The sequence below is a fragment of the Silurus meridionalis genome, chromosome 24, assembly GCF_014805685.1.
Source record: "Silurus meridionalis isolate SWU-2019-XX chromosome 24, ASM1480568v1, whole genome shotgun sequence".
Taxonomy (NCBI): domain Eukaryota; kingdom Metazoa; phylum Chordata; class Actinopteri; order Siluriformes; family Siluridae; genus Silurus; species Silurus meridionalis.
Genome location: NC_060907.1, coordinates 5,718,579 through 5,738,491, shown reverse-complemented (window position 1 = coordinate 5,738,491; position 19,913 = coordinate 5,718,579). Strand labels below are relative to the sequence as shown.

The 19,913-nt window shown below is 36.4% G+C and overlaps 1 protein-coding gene across 2 annotated transcripts in view; it reads right to left on the bottom strand.

The window, feature by feature from the left end:
• Positions 1-19,041, bottom strand: part of meis1a (Meis homeobox 1 a) — a 36,319-nt gene extending 17,278 nt beyond the window's left edge. For both annotated transcript variants that reach the window (XM_046837239.1, XM_046837240.1), the window contains exons 1-8: positions 18,527-19,041; positions 16,789-17,021; positions 14,561-14,699; positions 14,299-14,349; positions 14,136-14,186; positions 13,698-13,847; positions 7,730-7,835; positions 3,442-3,587 (exon numbers count right to left, since the gene is read on the bottom strand). In XM_046837239.1, the coding sequence (XP_046693195.1) occupies positions 3,442-3,587; positions 7,730-7,835; positions 13,698-13,847; positions 14,136-14,186; positions 14,299-14,349; positions 14,561-14,699; positions 16,789-17,021; positions 18,527-18,538 (888 nt within the window). In that variant the 5' untranslated portion in view covers positions 18,539-19,041. The remainder of the gene's footprint in view (positions 1-3,441; positions 3,588-7,729; positions 7,836-13,697; positions 13,848-14,135; positions 14,187-14,298; positions 14,350-14,560; positions 14,700-16,788; positions 17,022-18,526) is intronic.
• Positions 19,042-19,913: the final 872 nt, after the last annotated feature.

Here is a 19,913-nt window from a genome sequence, read left to right as displayed (position 1 = left end):
GCTTTTTCTTTTAAAAACAATTGCTCATTTTCTAAAAAAAATTATTAAAAAATTTAATAATGTTACATTTATGTGTAGCTGCATTGATGATTATTTCAATGGACTGTCCTCATAAAGCAAAGATCAACCTGTGTGTGTGTGTGTGTGTGTGTGTGTGCATGTAAATGTGTGAGGGAATATTTAAATATCTTAGCAGTGACTGAATTTTTCTAAAAAAATGTCCTTGGTCACCATTTAGTAGGTCCTCACAATGCAACGTGCTCCTTCTTTCTTTCTTTCTTTCTTTCTTTCTTTCTTTCTTTCTTTCTTTCTTTCTTTCTTACTCAGTTCATTAATCCAGTTTCTTTCTTTCCGGATGGCTCTGCTGCTGTTGCGTACGCGTTCTCTGCGGGCGACCCTGCGAGATACGAGCAGCCGGACGGCTGAAGGATTCATCCACGCCATCCATGACCGCTGACCTTTAACAAGCTTTGAGGAACACGGACACAGTTTGTCCACGTGTCTGACGTTCAGGCGGTTTGCAGCACGCTTTTATAGGTGTTCATGCCATGTACTATGTGCTACTTTATTACAATGAATTAAAGCCCATCATGGACACAGAGGATGAAGTCATGAGCGAGTAGCCTGCGTTACGCTACAGCATGTGTCCTGAACCCTGCTTCTGTTCTGTCGCATCTAAAATCGTAAATAAATTAATGAAAATGTGGCATGACGTTTTATCAGCCGCTGCCGCATGTGAAAAGAGGACACGTGTCATTGGGGGCATGTGTTTGATTAGTGAGATATGAAATGAGAGCCGAATGCCAGCGCTGTTCCCAAACACTGCTGCTGGAGGCTTAACACACACTGCTGCACATCTGCTAACAGGAGGGCGGCAAATTACACGCTAATTACCCAACACAGAGTGCAGTGCAGCCCATATGTGTGTGTGTGTGTGTGTGTGTGTGTGTGTGTGTGTGTGTGTGTGTGTGTGTGTGTGTATGTTGACGTTAAATAGCTATAGAAAGGGTACAGGGAGACAGACAGAGCTATATGCTTTCACAATCAGAATTTGTTTTGTTTTTCAAAATCAATAGAAAAATATAATATAATTTTTACAAAAATTATATTATTTTACAGTCATAGATCAACAAGGCAAGCTGAGAAAATCTATTTAAATAGAGTTGATACTTTTTAGTTTTCTCGGTTATTATAAGTCGGTTCTTCAGGTTTGCATTTGGAACGAATTTTCAATGAAAGTTCTCACTAAAACCTTTTTTTCTTTTTCTTTTTAAATATACAGTAGATTTTTCTTTACATTATTATGACATACATAAATGTTTTCCTGTTTTTAATACTTTGACACTAACAATTTCTAAACATAATGGTGTTCTTGTTTAACACACACAAAAAAAAAACCAGACTCTTTCCAACTGTGTAGCTGTTGAAAGTTAAATAAATAAAAAATTCTAATGCATTTGGTGATTCAAGTTTTGCTAGAAACATAATCAGGTTTGTTCAAAGTTTTTTAGATACATTTGTCATTTTTTCCATGTATTATTCTTTTGAAGCTTGACAACTGACTGAAAAAGAAAATTAATTGTTTTGGAAAGGGTTGAATTTGGTATCATTTCTCCTACTTTGTCACAGTACATAATGTTTTACAATATAATTTTTAAAATATTATCAATGCAACATCATATTTGGACTAAAATAATAGTTTTCCATATAATGTACAGTTAAATGTACTGTACATTAAAATGTACTGTACATATAATGTACAGTTCTGTAGAGTTTTAAAAAACGTATGTTGAAATTTGCTTAAATTTGTATAAAACACTATATGTCGTAGTCTATTCCAAAATATTCATTAGCTGTAATGTTTCATAGCTCAAAATAATCAATTCAGATTTGGAGAAATGCTACAAGAAATAAGTTGAAAAGCTTATTTCTTTCTGAAAAGCTTATGACGATTGTTTTTTATTTTACTCTATATTGTAAGTTTCATATGAGAACTTTTTCCTGTTTGTCCAATTTGTGTGATCCAGGTATGTAGATGGAGTTTAATATTTTAAGTATGATTCTTGTCTATTTGGTACAAGGTGGTATTAAAAAAAAGTGTGTAAAATAAATAAATAAATAAATAAATAAAATAGGTAAAGAACTTTTTAAAAGTTTTAGTATTGGATAAATACTTTACTTTTTGATGCTCTATTAAATGTAGTAAGTACATTACAAAATTACAAATATATTACATGCAAGGTGTGCAAGTATGAAATCAAACTATTGTGCAACACATTGTTTGTGTTTTTGTCCCCATTATTTAGAGATGCATTGGAAACATAATAATATATTAAATATTATGATAATATAACTGTAAAATCTTATTATTATTATGATTATAATCAGTGTGTAGACTTTCCATATACTAGAAACTCATTTGAGAAAACCAGTCCCAAATAATAGATGATAAAATAATGTTAATTGTAATTGTATTAATTGTATAATGAGAAATATAAGATTGTACTGTTTATATTTTTTGATAAGGTTATTCTTTAAGGTGTGTAAGTTGTGGTGTCTTTGGTCTTGCGTTGTGTGTTTATACTCGTGTCTGCGAGCCCTTAATGTAACACAGCCCTTTAAAGTGACTGTAAACCGATCGCTCCAGCACTTCAGGTTAAACAGTAATGTACTAATAAATGTACTGTACAGAACTGCACGCTTTTTTAAGACACTGGCCAGAACACTATAATATCTTTATAGTGTTTAATCTTTCTATCTAACTGCCTCTGTGATACCTGTTTTAAACTCATTTGAGAATAAACTGAGGTATGTGTAATGGCTGCTGTGGAATGTTGTCCTTTAGGAGGCCCATGATTTACTCAAACAGTGAAATAAATTCTTACACTCCTCCTTAAACCTCTCTAAACAGAGACCTGCATACCCTGGATATATCATTCCTATAAATCATAGACGCCCAAACTAGGGTCAGAGAACCAAAGTTGGCCGGTGGTGACCTTTGTTTTTACCCACCATGCCATATATTAAAAAAGGAAAAGACAAATGGAAGAAATGCTATTTGGAAAAAAATTTGGAGAAATTTATGTCTCTCAGTAGAGGTCACTGAAAAAAGCTGTAAGTTCTGCTCTGTATTGTAAAATAAATTTAATTGCATTTGTTTGTACTATAAACTTCACTGAGCTAGAACTTAAAATGCTGAGTCATTATTTATATTTCTATGTCATTTTTTTTTTTATATTTAATCATAAATGAGAGGAACAATGGCTTTAATTTTTACATAATTTTTGGCATAATAAAACATATATTTTCAGACTACAGCCCGCAATCAAGCTCGAGTTTTGATAGTTCATATGCAATATTTTGGGCATCTCTACTATAAATCATTATGGCAATTTTTTTAATGCAACAACCCCCCCAAAAGAGTAAATTATTGGTTCCTACTGTTAGGTGCTGGAACAGCCATGCTCGCATGATGTTTGTGGCCACTTTAGGAAATATCCCTCGTTTTTTGTTGTTCCTCCTGTCCTTGTCCGTCTCGTCATCATCCCCCGTGCTTGGAGAAGCAGCACCATGGTCCAAAAGGTCACCTGTTGTTGAAACCCATAAATAACCTTTCTACAAATACACAAAGTATATAAATACACTAGTGTGTTCATATAGTGGTTGTAAAATAGAAGTTAAATAAACTTCTTCTGGCAATAAATTCATGTGTAAAATCTTTCACTTTTTATATCAGAATTACTAATATAAGTGGGACATTAATGTTGACATTGACGTTATACATCGATTGACCTTAAATTATTCATTTATTTTTGTAACACCTCACAATTTACAAAATAAAATCTAAATAGAGATGAGCTTTAGCTAAAGGTTCAGCCACAGATTCCAAATGTAAAAATGTTCAAAATAAGTTAAAAAATGTCTCTTAATAATTACAAATGTCACTCTCTCTTCCAGTCATCCCTTCTAACAAAGACAGCTAGCTAAGTGCTAGTGAACTAGCTAGACCTGAAAAAAAGAGGTGTGATTAGCATTGTGTATTTTAACAGCAAGCATATGTCAAATTAGATCATAAAAATAAAAAAATGTTGTAGTATAACCTAAATTAGCTATACTAGCACCTTCTGCTGTGCATTTAGCGGTGAGGTAACATTATATATATATATATATATATATATATATATATATATATATATATATATATATATATATATATATATATATATATATATATATATATATATATATATATATATATATATATATATATATATATATATAAAATTCCAAAATCATGTCATGCTATAAAAGCGACTCAACTAGTTACTCAACTAGCTCACAGCTGGCAAACTAGCTAGCATTTGAAAGTGAAGTGCCAGTATCCGAGTGTTAATTAGCAGGGTTTTTTTTCAAAGCAAAAATGGATAAATATAATAGAGGGTAGAAATCTAAATAATGTACGATAACATTAACTAAAGTAGCTAACATAACATTTTGAATCTGTGCCTGGAAGCTTAGAGACTTGTTTTTTTTGTAATAATTATGTCCACTTAAACTGTTTTGACAGATGATGTAGGTTTGTATTTGGGTCGACTGTGTTACCTCAATCAAGCACTCAAGTCATTTTAAAAATCCTTTTCATTCACATTTACTACAACTAGCGAGGTAAACTTTAGACGTTTCTGATTTGAGAGATCATATCGTGGACCTTGTGGAGGTGAATTTAGCTCTGAGGTAATACATTCGTCCCTAATATAGATTTATATCTATAAATGTATAAATAAATCTATATATCTATATAACCTTATTCATGCCAAGGTAGCAAAAAACCCAACTTTGAGCTATGAGGTACTGCCTACACTGCTCCATTAGCAATACAGTTAGCATTTGCGATCATCAGGAAAGTCACATCATGACTATTGAACACACAAACACACATAGTCTGACATGTATGGACACATCAAACACTCATACACACTAGTGAGCAAGAGAGAGAGAGAGAGAGAGAGTGTGTGTGTGTGTGTGTGTGTGTGACAAACACCATGCTCTAAAACATGGTTTGTGCTGCTACAGTTTATTTGTGGAGTTATGTGTATTTACACTGAGCCCATCTGGCCAAGGAGCTCTTACACATACACACACGCACACACACACACACACACACACACACACACACACACACACATACACACACACACACAAAACTGCCTTGTGGCGCCTGTGAGATCATTCCATTCATTAGAGATGCGCAATTAATATTGCTAACCCTCATCTACGCTAACCTTTTAGCCTCTTAGCACTGATTTGAGGTTTGCACTTGAATGCATCTTTTGCATCTAATCTTTTGCTTCTTGGTGGAGAAAAGGACAGAGGTCATTTTCGTACAGAGGACAAAGATACTGTATGTTTTCTTCGCTATAACTGTTAGCTTAAATCTGTATTATGCGGTTTATTTTTTTCTTTTACTTTTTGCAACTGAACAAATCCAGCTAGCTACTTAGCTTGCATTAGCAGTGCAGTAATGAAAGGCATCATCCTGAATTGACAAGCAGGAGGTGGGACTATTTACTAAACCATTTTCATTTGTTACGAGGGACAATATGTAACTATAGCTTTGTATAACTCATTCTTGATTCTGATTGGTCAGAATGTGTTGAGTCATTTATATATATATATATATATATATATATATATATATATATATATATATATATATATATATATAGTTGTTTAGTTGTATCATTGTCATATGCGTCAAATCATATTTAAGCAGATTCTGTCTTATCGTCAAATATCGAATCATTGTCATATGAACTGAATCGTTTTGTAGCGGTTTCATTTCAGATTCAAACCGAATCAAACCACTGCGCGAAATATCTTCCACTAGTTCTTATCATACAAAATCAAATCAAAGTCAAATAAGCCCCGCCCACAAGACACACCGATAGTGGTCGCTTCACTACGAGACAAACCTGCGGTGACATCATCGGCTTGCCCCTAGCTAGTGTGAACACATGGTTATTTTGAAACAATGAACTGATTGTCAAGCTTGTGGTTCAAATAATAAAGTGTTTACTGTCTCCAGAAGTGGATGAGTTCCAGATGACAAGACATGTACCTTTTTCTTTTCAAAGATGACTCGAAGTGAATGGAAGACAGTGGAAAGCTTCTCTTGACTGTTCCACTTGTGCAGGAACCTCACTTCCTCTGGAGAGGAAACCTGGCCACTTGGATGTTCCTGTATTGGTTCAAATTAAAGACCGGGATCTGGACTGTCTCACGGGTTGTTGTTGATGTGAGGAAAACTCGTATCGACTTAATCATGTTTAGACATTTGTAAAGTGATTTTTCCACTGCAGGAACTTTTATCAGGAAACCAGGAACCTTTTTAGGGACTTTAAGGGTGTTTCCATTGATAGCAAACCAGGTATTTTTCAGTGAAGTATATTTTCACAGGAAGAAAATTTCCAATTTTTCTTTTCAGCAACGTGAGAACCCACGGCACATTTACTCTATCGATGTGTTAGGAGAAACCAAAGAACTATTTCAGCAACTCAAGCAGCTTCAGGTGCATGAACACTGTAGATATCTTTTTAGAATCTTTTTTCAGGGACACTGGAACTTTAATTTTGCTTCTGCTGGAGGTTTCTGGAAAACGGTTAGAACCTGCTCCAGACTTTTTATGGACCGGTATCTACTATGGGGGTGGGGCTTACTGTGCCAAATGTCAGTAATAATGTGTTAGTGGGAGGGGCTGAGATACATAGAGGTGTTTCTAAATTTGGACACCTTTTGATAATGGCTTTACACTGCAGAAACATTAACAGGAGCCCAAAAACCTTTTCAGGAACTCAAGAACTTTGGGAACATTTCTACACTGCGCATATTTTGACCTGAATTTAAGAGCATTTTTAAGAAATTCAGCTTCTGTCCACTGATGTTTAACCAAATACAAGCAAGATACCGTTTGCTTGCATCAACTCTCCTTCTTTGTGGTTCCTTCAGTGCAATGGAAACACAGAGCAGGAACTAACCCCCCTATCCCCCCAACCCCAAAGAAAAAAAAAGTATAAATTTGACTTAACACATGATCTTTCTTTCTCAACTAAGGAAACATGTTATTCTGACAGAGGCGGCCAAACAGCTGTGAGGATGCGCACACACACACACACACACACACACACACACACACACACACACACACACACACACACGCACATTTGCACGCACATGAATGCTTTAGGGAAGTGTGTATGCTGTTTTTTATTGGCCATGGTTTAATGCGCAGGGTTGAATAGCAAAGACCAGACTCTCTTTCGATCCACCACGCACCATTTCCTGACTAAAACACACACACACACACACACACACACACACACACACACACACACACACACACAAGCTTTAGTAAATATCAAAAATATCTTTCTTGATTCCCAAATGTATTCGTGGGTATGCGAGCGCGCACGCGCGTGTGTGTGTGTGTGTGTGTGTGTGTGTGTGTGTGTGTGGGTTGTAGTAGTAGTACTAGTATTAGAAGTAGTACGTAGCAGTAGTGGACCCCCAGGGTGGTGCTAAAGTGTAAACCTATGCAAGAGATGACAAAACCTCAGCAGCTCTGTTTCACTTGGCACACGGTGCACACTTCACAAATACTCATGCTAATATGACAGCCACTATGAGTGTGTGTGTGTGTGTGTGTGTGTGTGTGTGTGTGTGTGTGTGATACCATGTTCACTACTGTTGTCTCCGTTGAGAGAACTAGAAAGCCCGCCACAGGGTGCCGGACCTTCGGTGGAGTGAACGGAGACGGAGTCATCTTCCCTCCAACACATCTTGAGCAAGAGAGAAAGAGAGACACAGTGAGAAAGAGAGAGAGAGGGAGAAAGAAAGAGAGAAAGACTACTGAGTATTAGATATATTGGTGATATATGATTTGGTCCATTTCAGTATGAAACTGCATACCAGACTCATGCTGTAAGAGATAATATAGAACACATGCTTAGTTTTCATGCACACACACACACACACACACACACACCCACACACATGGCTAGAACGTGCCTAGAACATATCGAGGTGGGGTAAGAGGGGGGTGATAGAGTTCAAGACACACAAAGGTGAAAACAGCCCAAGAAAAGGAACTGACTATCATCTATCACAATAAAGGTGATCATGATCCACCACCATCTGGGGGCGTCTTAACTTTTGATAACGGAGACAAGTTCTTTATCATGCACATCAATAAGTACGTCTTTATTTTCCCTACCGCATAAGTTGCACTGTGAGGATACTGCATAATAATAAATTTGGGTCTCATTCACCCCAGTGTACTACAAGTAACAAAATAAAGCTAGTGGGTGGAGGTAGAAATGGTGCGAGCCAAAGTTCTTTCATTTGTGTTTCTCGCTGAGAAAAACCTATTTTTATTGGACAGACCCTAGCGTTATTTGCGGTTGGGAATGAATGTGTGTGGCAGCAAGAGCATCTCTGTTTTGACTTTGTGCATTCCACTTTGATCTTTTTTCTAAAAAAATAAGAACCATACAGTGCTGTTATGAGAGTCAAGTGGCTGGTCGGGATCATCTCACGTAAACTTCAATTACCTCCCAGTTACTTAAATTGCTAAACTTCTTCATTTTGATCATATATTTTGTCTCTTTGTCTCATCATCAGAAGCATTTAAGCTTATGGTTGTTCTCAGTTGGTTTGGAGCGTTTCTCAGATCAGAAATGAAATTCTCAAAACTACTTGTTCAACCTGCACATCATGTAGTCACTTGTAGTGCACATACTGTAATAAAAGCAGAGGAGGGAAGTAATGAAGTAGAACTACTTTGTTACTGTACTTAAGTAGATTGTTCTGGTATTAATCATTGAGTTCACTATTTATTTTTCACTTTTTACTTTCACTCTACTTTTTTTTTACATAAATATCTGTACTTTCCACTACTTTACTTACTTTACATTAGTTTTAATCTATATGTTGACGTGATCGATATTTTTTCTTTTCATTGTGTCGTTTTCACCCCATCAGCCTGTTTCTTGTCATCTTTTTCAATCTTTTTCTAATGGTGCATCATTTCCTGTCTCTCACACACCGCAGACTAGTTTATGAAGCTCACAGTGAGCAGGAAAGAAGACCACATGAAGTCTGGGGTTAACGTAGATGAGACAGAGGGAGTCAGTGATGTAAACATGAGTGAGAACAGACGCATTCCTGATCACATGATCATCGTCATCTTTTCTTGGCTTGTGTTCTACATGGTGGATGTTCAGCCTGGATACATTTATTAGAGAACAACATTTGAAATTCTTCTGTATTAATATATTAATATGATGTGAGGTTCAGTTCCAGCGTGACACTAAAACAGGTAGTAGTAATGACTACCGTAATTTCCGGACTATAAAGAGCCATATATAAGCCACACCCACTAAATTTTACAAAGATTTCTATTTGAAACATAAATAAGCCGCACCTGTCTATAAGTCACAGGTGTCTACACTGAAACTAATGAACTTTACACAGGCTTTAACGAAAGACAGTGTCTATTACACGATGTAACGTGTGAAATATGTTGCGCTTCCTTTAGGAGCATAGCGGTATTTTGGGAATAGCCTGCCGCCGCATTTTTCCGGTATTACTGCATGTGTGCAAGACCGAGGAATATGTCCTTATTATTTTCTGATGCTCATTTCTAAGTTTCTTTGACTAACACTTAACGCTGTTGCCAAGAAAAATAAAAAAGCACGAGTTTTGGAAAGCTGTCTGTGCTTATATGATTTCTGTTGCAACTGGAGTTAGCGAGCTCTCCCTTCACCCAGACTCAACGCGTTACAACGTCTTGTATCTAAACAGTAGCCTACCAAGAAAGTTTTTCGTTTCCATTTGGAAATTTCATTGGTCTAATGTTATGGGGTTCAGTTTTTTAGCTTGAAGTTTGTGAAACCGGGAAAAACCAAGGAAAAATCCATAAATTAGCCGCTTCGCTGTTTAAGCCGCGGGGTTTAAAACGTGGGAAAAAAGTAGCGGCTTATAGTCCGGAAAATACGGTATTTTTTTATTTAAGTACATGTCAGAGCCCAAACTTCTTTACTTTAACTTGAGTGAAAAATCTACTTTTACCTGAGTATTTGAAAACATGAGTATCTGTACTTCTACTTAAGTAAAGGATGTTTTTGGATTTTTTGGCAGACGCCCTTATCCATAGAAACTTACAACTGAGCAGGGGAGGGTTAAGGGCCTTGCTCAAGGGCCCAGCAGTGGCTGCTTGGTGGTGGTGGTGGGATTTGAACTTGTGACCTTCCGATCCAAAGTATCCAAAGTAAAAAGTGTGAATCCTGTCACTCAATCACCAATCACCAATCAATATACAGCATTAAAAATCATACAGAAGAAACTCCAGCTTGTGTATTTTCAATCACTGTAATCCAAACCATCATGAATACTGAAACAGTGCACGGTCATACTGACAACATGAGGACGATCTTGTTTAATAACAATGAAAAAAAGGACTTCTGATGGTAATGAGATGTTCATTGACACAAATACCTACTTTTGAGAGATGAACTTAGGATTTTAAGAAAATTTCAGGCTTTTGCAAAAAATTGTTGTTTGTACAAATTGCTTTGAGAAATGCACTTACTGGTTCGCAAATATTAAGGATGATTAGAGTGAAATGCTCCAAAGCAACTGAGAAGATCTCTAAAGGAAACGGACGTTCGGACACTTGATCGTTCAAAAGGAATGACAGATTTTTGGCTAAATCTTTTTAGGGCAGCGTTTCTACTAAACACTGCATTTCATCATCAGCGTTCTGACTATTGGTGTTTACTGAGCATTCAAAAAGCGACATTTGCTATTTTATTAAAAATGTTTTATGTCTTATAATTTAAGCTCTATCGTTATGGACATTTAGTATGATTCTACAGTTTCTAAGCTGTCCATCAAGCATATAGTCCACCATCTTAGTATCATCCCAAATCCAAAATGGCCACCTATTCACTATATATGCTCACTACATAGGGTACAATGTGTACATTTTCTGCTAAGTGTAAAGTATTTGCACTCTTAGCTTCATCTGGATTGCTGTGTTACTGCAGATGATTTTTATGGTTAGGGTCATGGTAGATCTGGAGTCCATCCCGGGAACACTGAGTGCTGAGAGAGGGATAGAAGGCCAATCCATCATACACACACACACACACACACACACACACACACACACACTTTCATTTCATTCACACCTTGGGGCAAGAGTCCCAATCCACCTATGCAGGTACATTTTGAAAGGAGGAAAGAAACCAGAGAGGAAACCCACAAGGATAAGAGGAGCATGTGAAACCCCAAACAGACAGTAACATGAGCTCAGGAACAAACCAGGAACCCTGGAGGTGTGATGCTCTAAGGCTGTAACTGAGCTTGTTTTTTATTCACTGTCAAAAACCAATGTGGAGAATTTCAAGTATTTAATTACATGTTTTCTAAGTACGTAACATAACCAATCACCAGCCTACAACTTCCACAGTAATTCCTCCTACAGTTAACACGAAAGGTGAATAGGTGCATACACATATGCAATATGCAAAGGGAAGCACACATGCACAGAAAACAAGTTAGAAAGAGAGAGAGAGAGAGAGAGAGAGAGAGAGAGAGAGAGAGAGAGAAAGAGAGAGAGAAAGAAAAGCCCATCCAAGCAAATCTGAAAGCTCATTTAACACACCAGCTTTTCCTTCATATGCAAAGCAAACACAGAAATGCAAACATGTGGCTTCATTCAGAAACAACACGATCCCATGAGCCTTTGAAGCCAGACCCACATCGGATCTTTTATACATACAACCCCCAAAAAAAAAGCAGGATGTTTTTTAAACTCAGCCCCAATAGAGAACATGATTGTTGGGTAATAACGTTCGACTTGCACATAAACACCGATTCCTTCTCTGCGTCATTGTCGTGCTTTTCCAGCCCCAGACCTTCATAAAACATCAAACTCCATGCTGACCTCGGAACAGCTGCGGTGGATAAACCTTCTGTAAACTGTATACGACCCAGAGCAAAACGTCCCCCTTTGCAGAACGCAGAGTGCGAGCCGAGCGCGAGGCCGCTCGAGCCTGCTTTCAGAAATAAACCGAGCTCGGATGTCCGTGTAACCTTTATCGGTGCGTTCACGTGGGGCTATGACGCTGTCGTTTCTGTAGGGTTCCCGAAACATTGTTATCACTTTGAAGTTGTACTGAAGAAGCAAACAGTATACCATCAGGATGTAGGATGGAAGTACTATTGGTATTCGAATGTAACTGAATAAATGGCTGTCATTTAAGAAGAATAGCAAAGGCTGCACTGGGTTTCCTGGTACAGTGTTTCCAATCTCAGAACTTTAAATATTAAAAGATATATTATGTGTTTGTAATTGTTTTATATCAATGAGAGCAGACTTTTTGTCAAGTCAAGACTTTTCATAGCCTTCTTCTCCTATTTAACAAAGGCACCAATAATATTGCTTGGCACTGTAAAGTGTCATACTTGAAGATATGTGACCGTGATTTGGTTCTTAGACATAGAAAATTATTATTATTCCAAACTAATAATAATAATTTTCTATGTCTAAGAACCAAATCACGGTCACATATCTTCAAGCATGACAATTGTGGCTTGTAGAAATATATCAAATACAGTAAATATCTGGCGATCCACTTCACAATATTGAGACTCATAGCAAAGGGTTCTTCATGCAGAACCTTACAACGGATCGTTCTTCAGTTTTTGAAGAGGATCAGAACCATTCATTATCCAGTGAACCAATAAAGAACTATCAAATAAACACTAATGAGTATATATATATATATATATATATATATATATATATATATATATATATATATATATAATTTTATTTTTATTTTTATTTTTTTATGTTGTTCATGTCTGTATTGATGTTGGTGTTTTTGCCTGTTGTCGATTTGGTGTTTTTGAAAACACAGACTTGCAGTGATTCTATTATATATATATCAATTTTAAGGAAACAAGAGCTGGAGTTCAGTTCTTATTGTGTATCAAACAAAAAGAAAATACGATAAAGAAATAAAATTGTACAAAATAACGCATTTTGTATTGAGTTTTAAAAGCGTTGTTTTATTCTGACCCATTCTTTCACTCTCTGTACAGCATAAATCTCAAAAACATCTGTGCATTGTGTATTTGTTCGCCTAGACTGTTTGTACACCTCATTCACATCTGTTTAGAACCTCATGTAACCTCTGATATCGCTTTGTTTAGTCTTGTTTTGGGGGGATTTGCTTATATGGGCCTCTCTAGCAAATGTTCAATACTTGACATGCATTTATAGAATAAAAGAAATGTTTGCATTACACTACCTGAGACAGACTTGCTGATTCGATAAGTGCACAGAATACAAACTTTCTTTGTAGCTGATATGTAAAATGAACAGTCCGCGCGCATGCGCACAAGCCGATTATCGACACCTTTGAACAGGCGTTTAAATATACCGACAATTCAATGTTTATTGGGCAAAACGAATTGATTCCGCGTTCAGGTGAAATATAAACCGGGGTGATATAAATGCGGATTATACTGTAAGTGTGCGGATTTGTAAAGATTGTAAAAAAAAAAAATAATAATAATAATAATAATAATAATAATAATAATAATAATAATAATAATAATAAAAGACTGACTTGATCTGCGGTACCGCCGGAGGTCCGACTGAATTCCTCACTGTCGGATTTGGAAGATCCTTCTCTGTCATCCACCACCAGGTCCATGGGCATCTTTCCTTTCAGACAACTGATATACCGATGACAGAAATTATCGCAAAGCTCGTGGACCTGCGTTAAAAACAAACAAACAAACAAACACGTGATCATTCTTTGAACCCCTTTTCATGTTTGTCTGGGTTTTTTTCCAGCGTGGAAAACACGTGAAGATTCATTTCAGTGCGTCACGTCATATAATTCATGTGTGATGTGATGTAGATATGAATTGATGAAGAAATCACACACGTGAGAGTAAACCGGATCTCTGGTGGGGAGGGGGGGGGGAAATAAAACAAAATACGCAAAAATGACAAAAAAAAAAAATGCAACAAATGGAATATAACAACAATGGAAACTCACCTTTTCTAATTCTAGTAGATGAAATCGGAGCACTTGTATGGCTTGCACCATCTGAGAAATGCAAAAAAAAACTTGATTACTCTTATTAATGATAATTATTATTTTTTTTTTTTCAATTATTATTATTATAGAGATTGCAATGGTGTGCAAATACTCATCCTACCAGGTTATCCAAGTCTGGATTGGGCGCGAAGAACGGCTTTTCTGTCCTTATCTAGAATGGAAATATCATAATAATTATAACTACACAAATAATAATCATAATAATCATGATAATAAGTATGATTAATATATTTGTACTAAACTATTGCGTAATTAATATTTGCGCATGCTCAGTCGGGCTCCAGTTTAAATGGCACTGCGCTGATTCATGACTCATTAGAGGGGATTGAAGGGGTGCAGTGTTGCAGGTGGGAAAGTGGGACCTGTTTTGAAAACACGGTAATGTCCTCATCGAAGGACGCGGATGAGCAGACATCAGCCGCCAGGCCGCTCTCTCTCGGAGTACACGTCGCTAATTCACATTTCTCAAAAACCAGTGCAAGCAGAGGAAACAGCGGGTGTCTGCATTCAAGACAAGAAAGAGAGAAAAAAAACAATAAAACAACAAACAATGAGGAGCAAAAATACTACAGACGCATGTGTGTGTGTTTTTTTTTTTTTTTTTTAATTAAGTCATGAATTCTAAATAAATTTTTAACTTTTTGAAAGTGTTATATAAAAACAGACATTATTATAAAATCCTAAAAAAATAAGCTGAAATTCTTTAATTCATTCATTCTAGACCTCTTCCATGTCCAAATATAAAACATAAAAAATACCAACACACTCACTGTCAGACGTCAACAAAAAAAACAATTGAATGTTTTACTTATTTGCGCAAAGTTTAAAATGTATGATATATAAATGAACAAATAAACAAACGAGCAAACAAATAAAAACAATAAACAGAAAGATGTGCGTGCGTTAACTAACACAACTACAAAGTCAAGAGAAACAGGAGGAAGAAATATTCGCAGGATGTGCATTTTTATTTTATTTTTTTACAAACAAAAAAAAAAAAAAGAAAACAATTGAACAGCTAGACATACCTTTCTATTTCACTTTTTTTTAAATTAAATATAGAAATAAATACAATATAAATAAAAAATATAAATACATTAAAAACAACTCCCCCCCAAAAAATAAAATAAAAATAAATAAAACAAACAAAAAAATGCACCTAACTTAAATGGTTGCAATAATTTCGAGCTTGTTTGAGTCGTGCTGTTGAATATACACTATTTGGAACAACACAATTCAAAACATATCAACCTGAAGGGAAAATAGCTTGTTAAGGTCAAATTAAAAAGCGATTAAATAAAGAGATATTTAATGAATTGTGTCCTCATTAGCGCGGAGACTCCACTGGCTATGTCCCCAGAAACCTGTTCACCAGCAAGTCATTATTTACAGACTAATAGTGCGAGTCTCAGACAATTTCCCAACAAGCCCATAAAAAAACGTCAAAGGGAAAAAACTCTGGCTGTGTCCCAAATCACAAACTTGCACAACGTGATAAACCCCCACAAACCACTGGTTACCATGGTTACCTAGGATGGTTACCACTTTTGGATAGCGTTAATAGCTTTAATGGGTTGCTTCAGTGTGCGGTTTGGAACACAGCCAATGATCTTTAGTGTTTATCGGCGTTTTACACCTCGAAATTATAGACCGTGAACTGTTTAGTGTGTGTGTGTGTGTGTGTGTGTGTGTGTGTGTGTGTGTGTGTGTGTTTTATTTTTATTTTTATTTTATTAAATCCGTTTTTAGTTACTGAGCAAATCAAATAAAAAAATCCATATTAGGAAAAGTCCAGTTTGTTTGTTTGTTTGTTTGCATTATGTCCTCGATACAAAATCAGCTGCTGCATAGTTGATGTAGTTTATATAAAGCATCATGTTTTATAGTGTTTTCTCGCTTTATTTTATAAATTCGTTTAGGTTTCCCTCCTTAGTTCTTCTATACTTATTTGTTGTTTTTTTGTTTGTTTTATTATTTGTCTGTTTGTTTGTTTGTTTGTTTGTTTCACCAAAAATAAGTCGAAAATGTATTTTCTCAGTTCTGAGATATTGGGAACACACAATAAACATGTTTATGAATTGTTTACATTTGGGGGAAAACACACACGTGATCATTGTTTTTTTTTCATATGTGATGAGAATAATTTCGGCGTAAACACAAGTTAAGACGAATTTCGGCGTGTCGCGTTCACGTGTGTTTAAAGTGGGGCCAATAAACGTGTCAGGGGGAAAAACGAGTAAATTATTTACGTATAAAAAATGAGGAATAGTACATTTGAGTGAAAGTACGAACTATTTGTGTCAATGTGACTTTTTTGCAGACTCGTGGAAAAAAAATTGTCTTAACGATTATAATTACATAACATACATATACGTGTGTGTGTGTGTGTGTGTGTGTGTGTGTGTGTGTGTGTGTGTATATATATATCTTCTCTTGCAAGTTTATTGTTTATTGAGTAAAATAATAAAATATCTGAATAATAGCTCTCATTTCTCATTTCTTGCTCATGATTCGGGCTCCTCGGTGTTTCTCCGTTATAGGCGAGGGCCGCGTTTTAGTATCTTTAGAGCCATAAAAGGAGGACACGTACCCATAAATGGCGTCTTTGTCGCGTTTTAGCGCGTCGTTAACAGCCGAGCCCACGCCGGGAGCGGCCGACAGCTGATAGTGGTGCGCGTGCAGGGCGGCGGCGGCGGCGGCCGCCGTGGGACCGGGAGCCCCGTGAACCGCGTGCACGGCGCGCGCCGCCGCGTGAGGCTCACCGTAGACCGCTGGGCCCGGGATCCCGAGTCCGTCCCCTCCGTAATGCACCAGATCCTCGTACTGAACACACACACACATATACACACACACACACACACACACACACACACACAGAATTATATCTGAAACATTCAATTCACAAAATGCAGCACAAACTGAAATACGGTTTCAAAACACATTAAAACAATAGCTATAACATATGAACCACAGTAATTATTCATAATCATCTACATACCCATTAAAACCCATTACATTCCTGTTCCCAGATATTTTTTATTTCATTTGTTTTAATTTTTTTAACACACATGACAGTATGGATCATTTCTGTTCCCCAAAAAAATTTAAACACTGTTTTCAAAACCGCGACCAAAAAATTATACAAAATAAATATCCAGCTTCAGGATTTATTACGAAGCGTGTTGTCGGTTTTCATTAGTGCGTGTTTTAAGATCAACCACAAATCTGATCCATATCCTACATATCCTAATATCCAATATTCCCAAATTTCCTACAATCTGATAAGGATAATGATGATTGGGGTTAAATTGTAGGCTTTTGCTAAGAATTTCTGCGTTTGTTTACATAATTGAAAGTAATAAGAAAAACCTGTGTTTCAAATATATATATATATATAGTAAATAAAATAAACTAAATTAAATAAAATCAACCAATAAATAAAATTATTGCATGGAACCATCAACAAAATTATAATGTATGACCAAAATGAAAGCGTGTGTGTGTGTGTGTGTGTGTGTGTGTGTGTGTGTAGCCTTCATTAGCTGTGTTTAAATCGTTAAGCGTGTCCACTAATAGTGTAAATACTACTAGGTAAAAGAATGCAAGGAATGATGAATTCTTGATATCCTGAATCTTGCTTTTTTTTTTTATTCCTGGCTAAATTTTTGGAAACGATTGTTAGAATTTACTTTGCAAATATTGTCCTTGAGCCTGGATTCAAATTCGTACCTACGGAAATGGGCCACGTCTCAAGTCTTCTCGGAGAAAACACACACACACACACACACACACACACACGTGCCTGCGCGTGCACACACTCACACATGCACACACACACACACACACACACACACACACACTTTATTATTATTATTATTATTGTTGCTATTATTTAGACATATTTATATAGATTTGTATCTCTTGTCAATTCACGTGAGTAAAAAAAATCATCTGTGGCATCAGATGGAACTGAAATAAACAATTTGTCAAATGTCTAATGAGCGCCAGATCAATACATATTGGGTTTTTTTCCTATAAAGAATTTAGTTTTTTTGGTTTGTCTGTTTTGAATTCTTGCCCACATGAAAATAACCAAATGATTTAGAAGTAAAATTAGTTATAAACACCTTTACAGGTATTTAGTTGATTGTGGCGCCAAATAAAAACCAAAACCAAAACAAAAATAATCATCAATTCCACCATTTTTATTTTTGGAAAGTGATAACCAGGAAAGTCCTCCATGAATATTGATATTCTTCAGAAATTCAGACTTCCACTGAACCCCAACAGTATAAAAACCACTTGTTTCCCGTTACTGGTTTACGCACCCGCTGCGCCATGAAGAGGAGGTGAAGGAGGATGAGGATGAAAAGGAGGAAGAAGAAGGTACTGGAGGTGGAGGTGGAGATGGAGGTGGCGGCGCAGCACCGAGTCCCCCGATCACGCCGAGGCCGGCTTTGGGCGCGCCGAGGGCGGCTGTGCGGAACCACGGAGCCGCCGGGACTCACACCGCATCAGGGAGTCAGTCCTCCGAAACTCAGGCGCTGCTCACACACTCCAGCCGCATTGTCAATCCTCCGACACACTCCTGCTCGTTCTTTTTTTTTTTTGAAATGCCAAGAGTGCCACCTTATCTTTCCTTTTTTGCTTTCCTTCTTCTTCCTCTCGGTTTTTTAACGCAACAAGAAAAGCGACAAGAAACCAAAGAGTCCACGCTGATGGTGAAGATGTTCCAAAAATGGTGCTGCGTTTATTCCAGACGCGTTCACAAGTCGGATAAAATCCCCATGCTGTCCGAGGAGAGTCGCCCAGCTTTAATTCAGTGTCGTGTCTCCGAGCTGGACAGCGGGACAGAGAGAGAGAGAGAGAGAGAGAGAGAGAGAGAGAGAGAGAGAGAGAGAGAAGGTGGTATTAAGGGAGTGTTTGTCCTTAAAGGAGCCGCTTTAACACACACCAGCACAGCAGCCTAGAAATACATTTTCTGTAGTGTGTGTGTGTGTGTGTGTGTGTATGTGTGTGGGTATATACATATATATATATATATATATATATATATATATATATATATATATATATATATATATATATATAAATAAATAAATAAATAAATATACAGTATATAAACAATGTGACTTTTAATTATTACAGTATGTTATGTTTTGTGTTTCTTGTCTTATACTTGTTTATGAATGTTCTATTTATTTTTTATAAGTACTTTTATTGTTAAGCACTTTGTTTACAGCTTGTTATAAAAGGTTATATATAAATAAACCTTTGATTTGATTTGATGTTTCACTGGAGAAACTGAAAGCTAGAAATATCTTGATGAACAGATGTTCTTCACTATGAAAGTTCTGTGGTTTGGGTCTGATTTGCTGTTACTCATAGCCAAAACCTTAAAATTAAAGTTTGGCAAATATGTTTTGTACACATGGAAATAAAAGTCTGCTTGCTAGAAAGATCTGATTAAAAAGTGCAAAAAAAGTGTCAAAAATCCCACTCTTTCTTTTTTCTTAAAGATATTTTTTCCATTCGGTGGCTGATCTAATTTGAATAAACGTAGAATACACTTCTGCTGAAAAGCGACATCCACAAAACACCACAAAATATGTTACAGTTCTCAACCTCTTAGAAGGAAAAATCAGTTAAAGGGGGTTTTCATCCTCAAAAAGGGGTCTATTTGGAAAAGAAAACCTCAGATGGGAAACTTTTCTC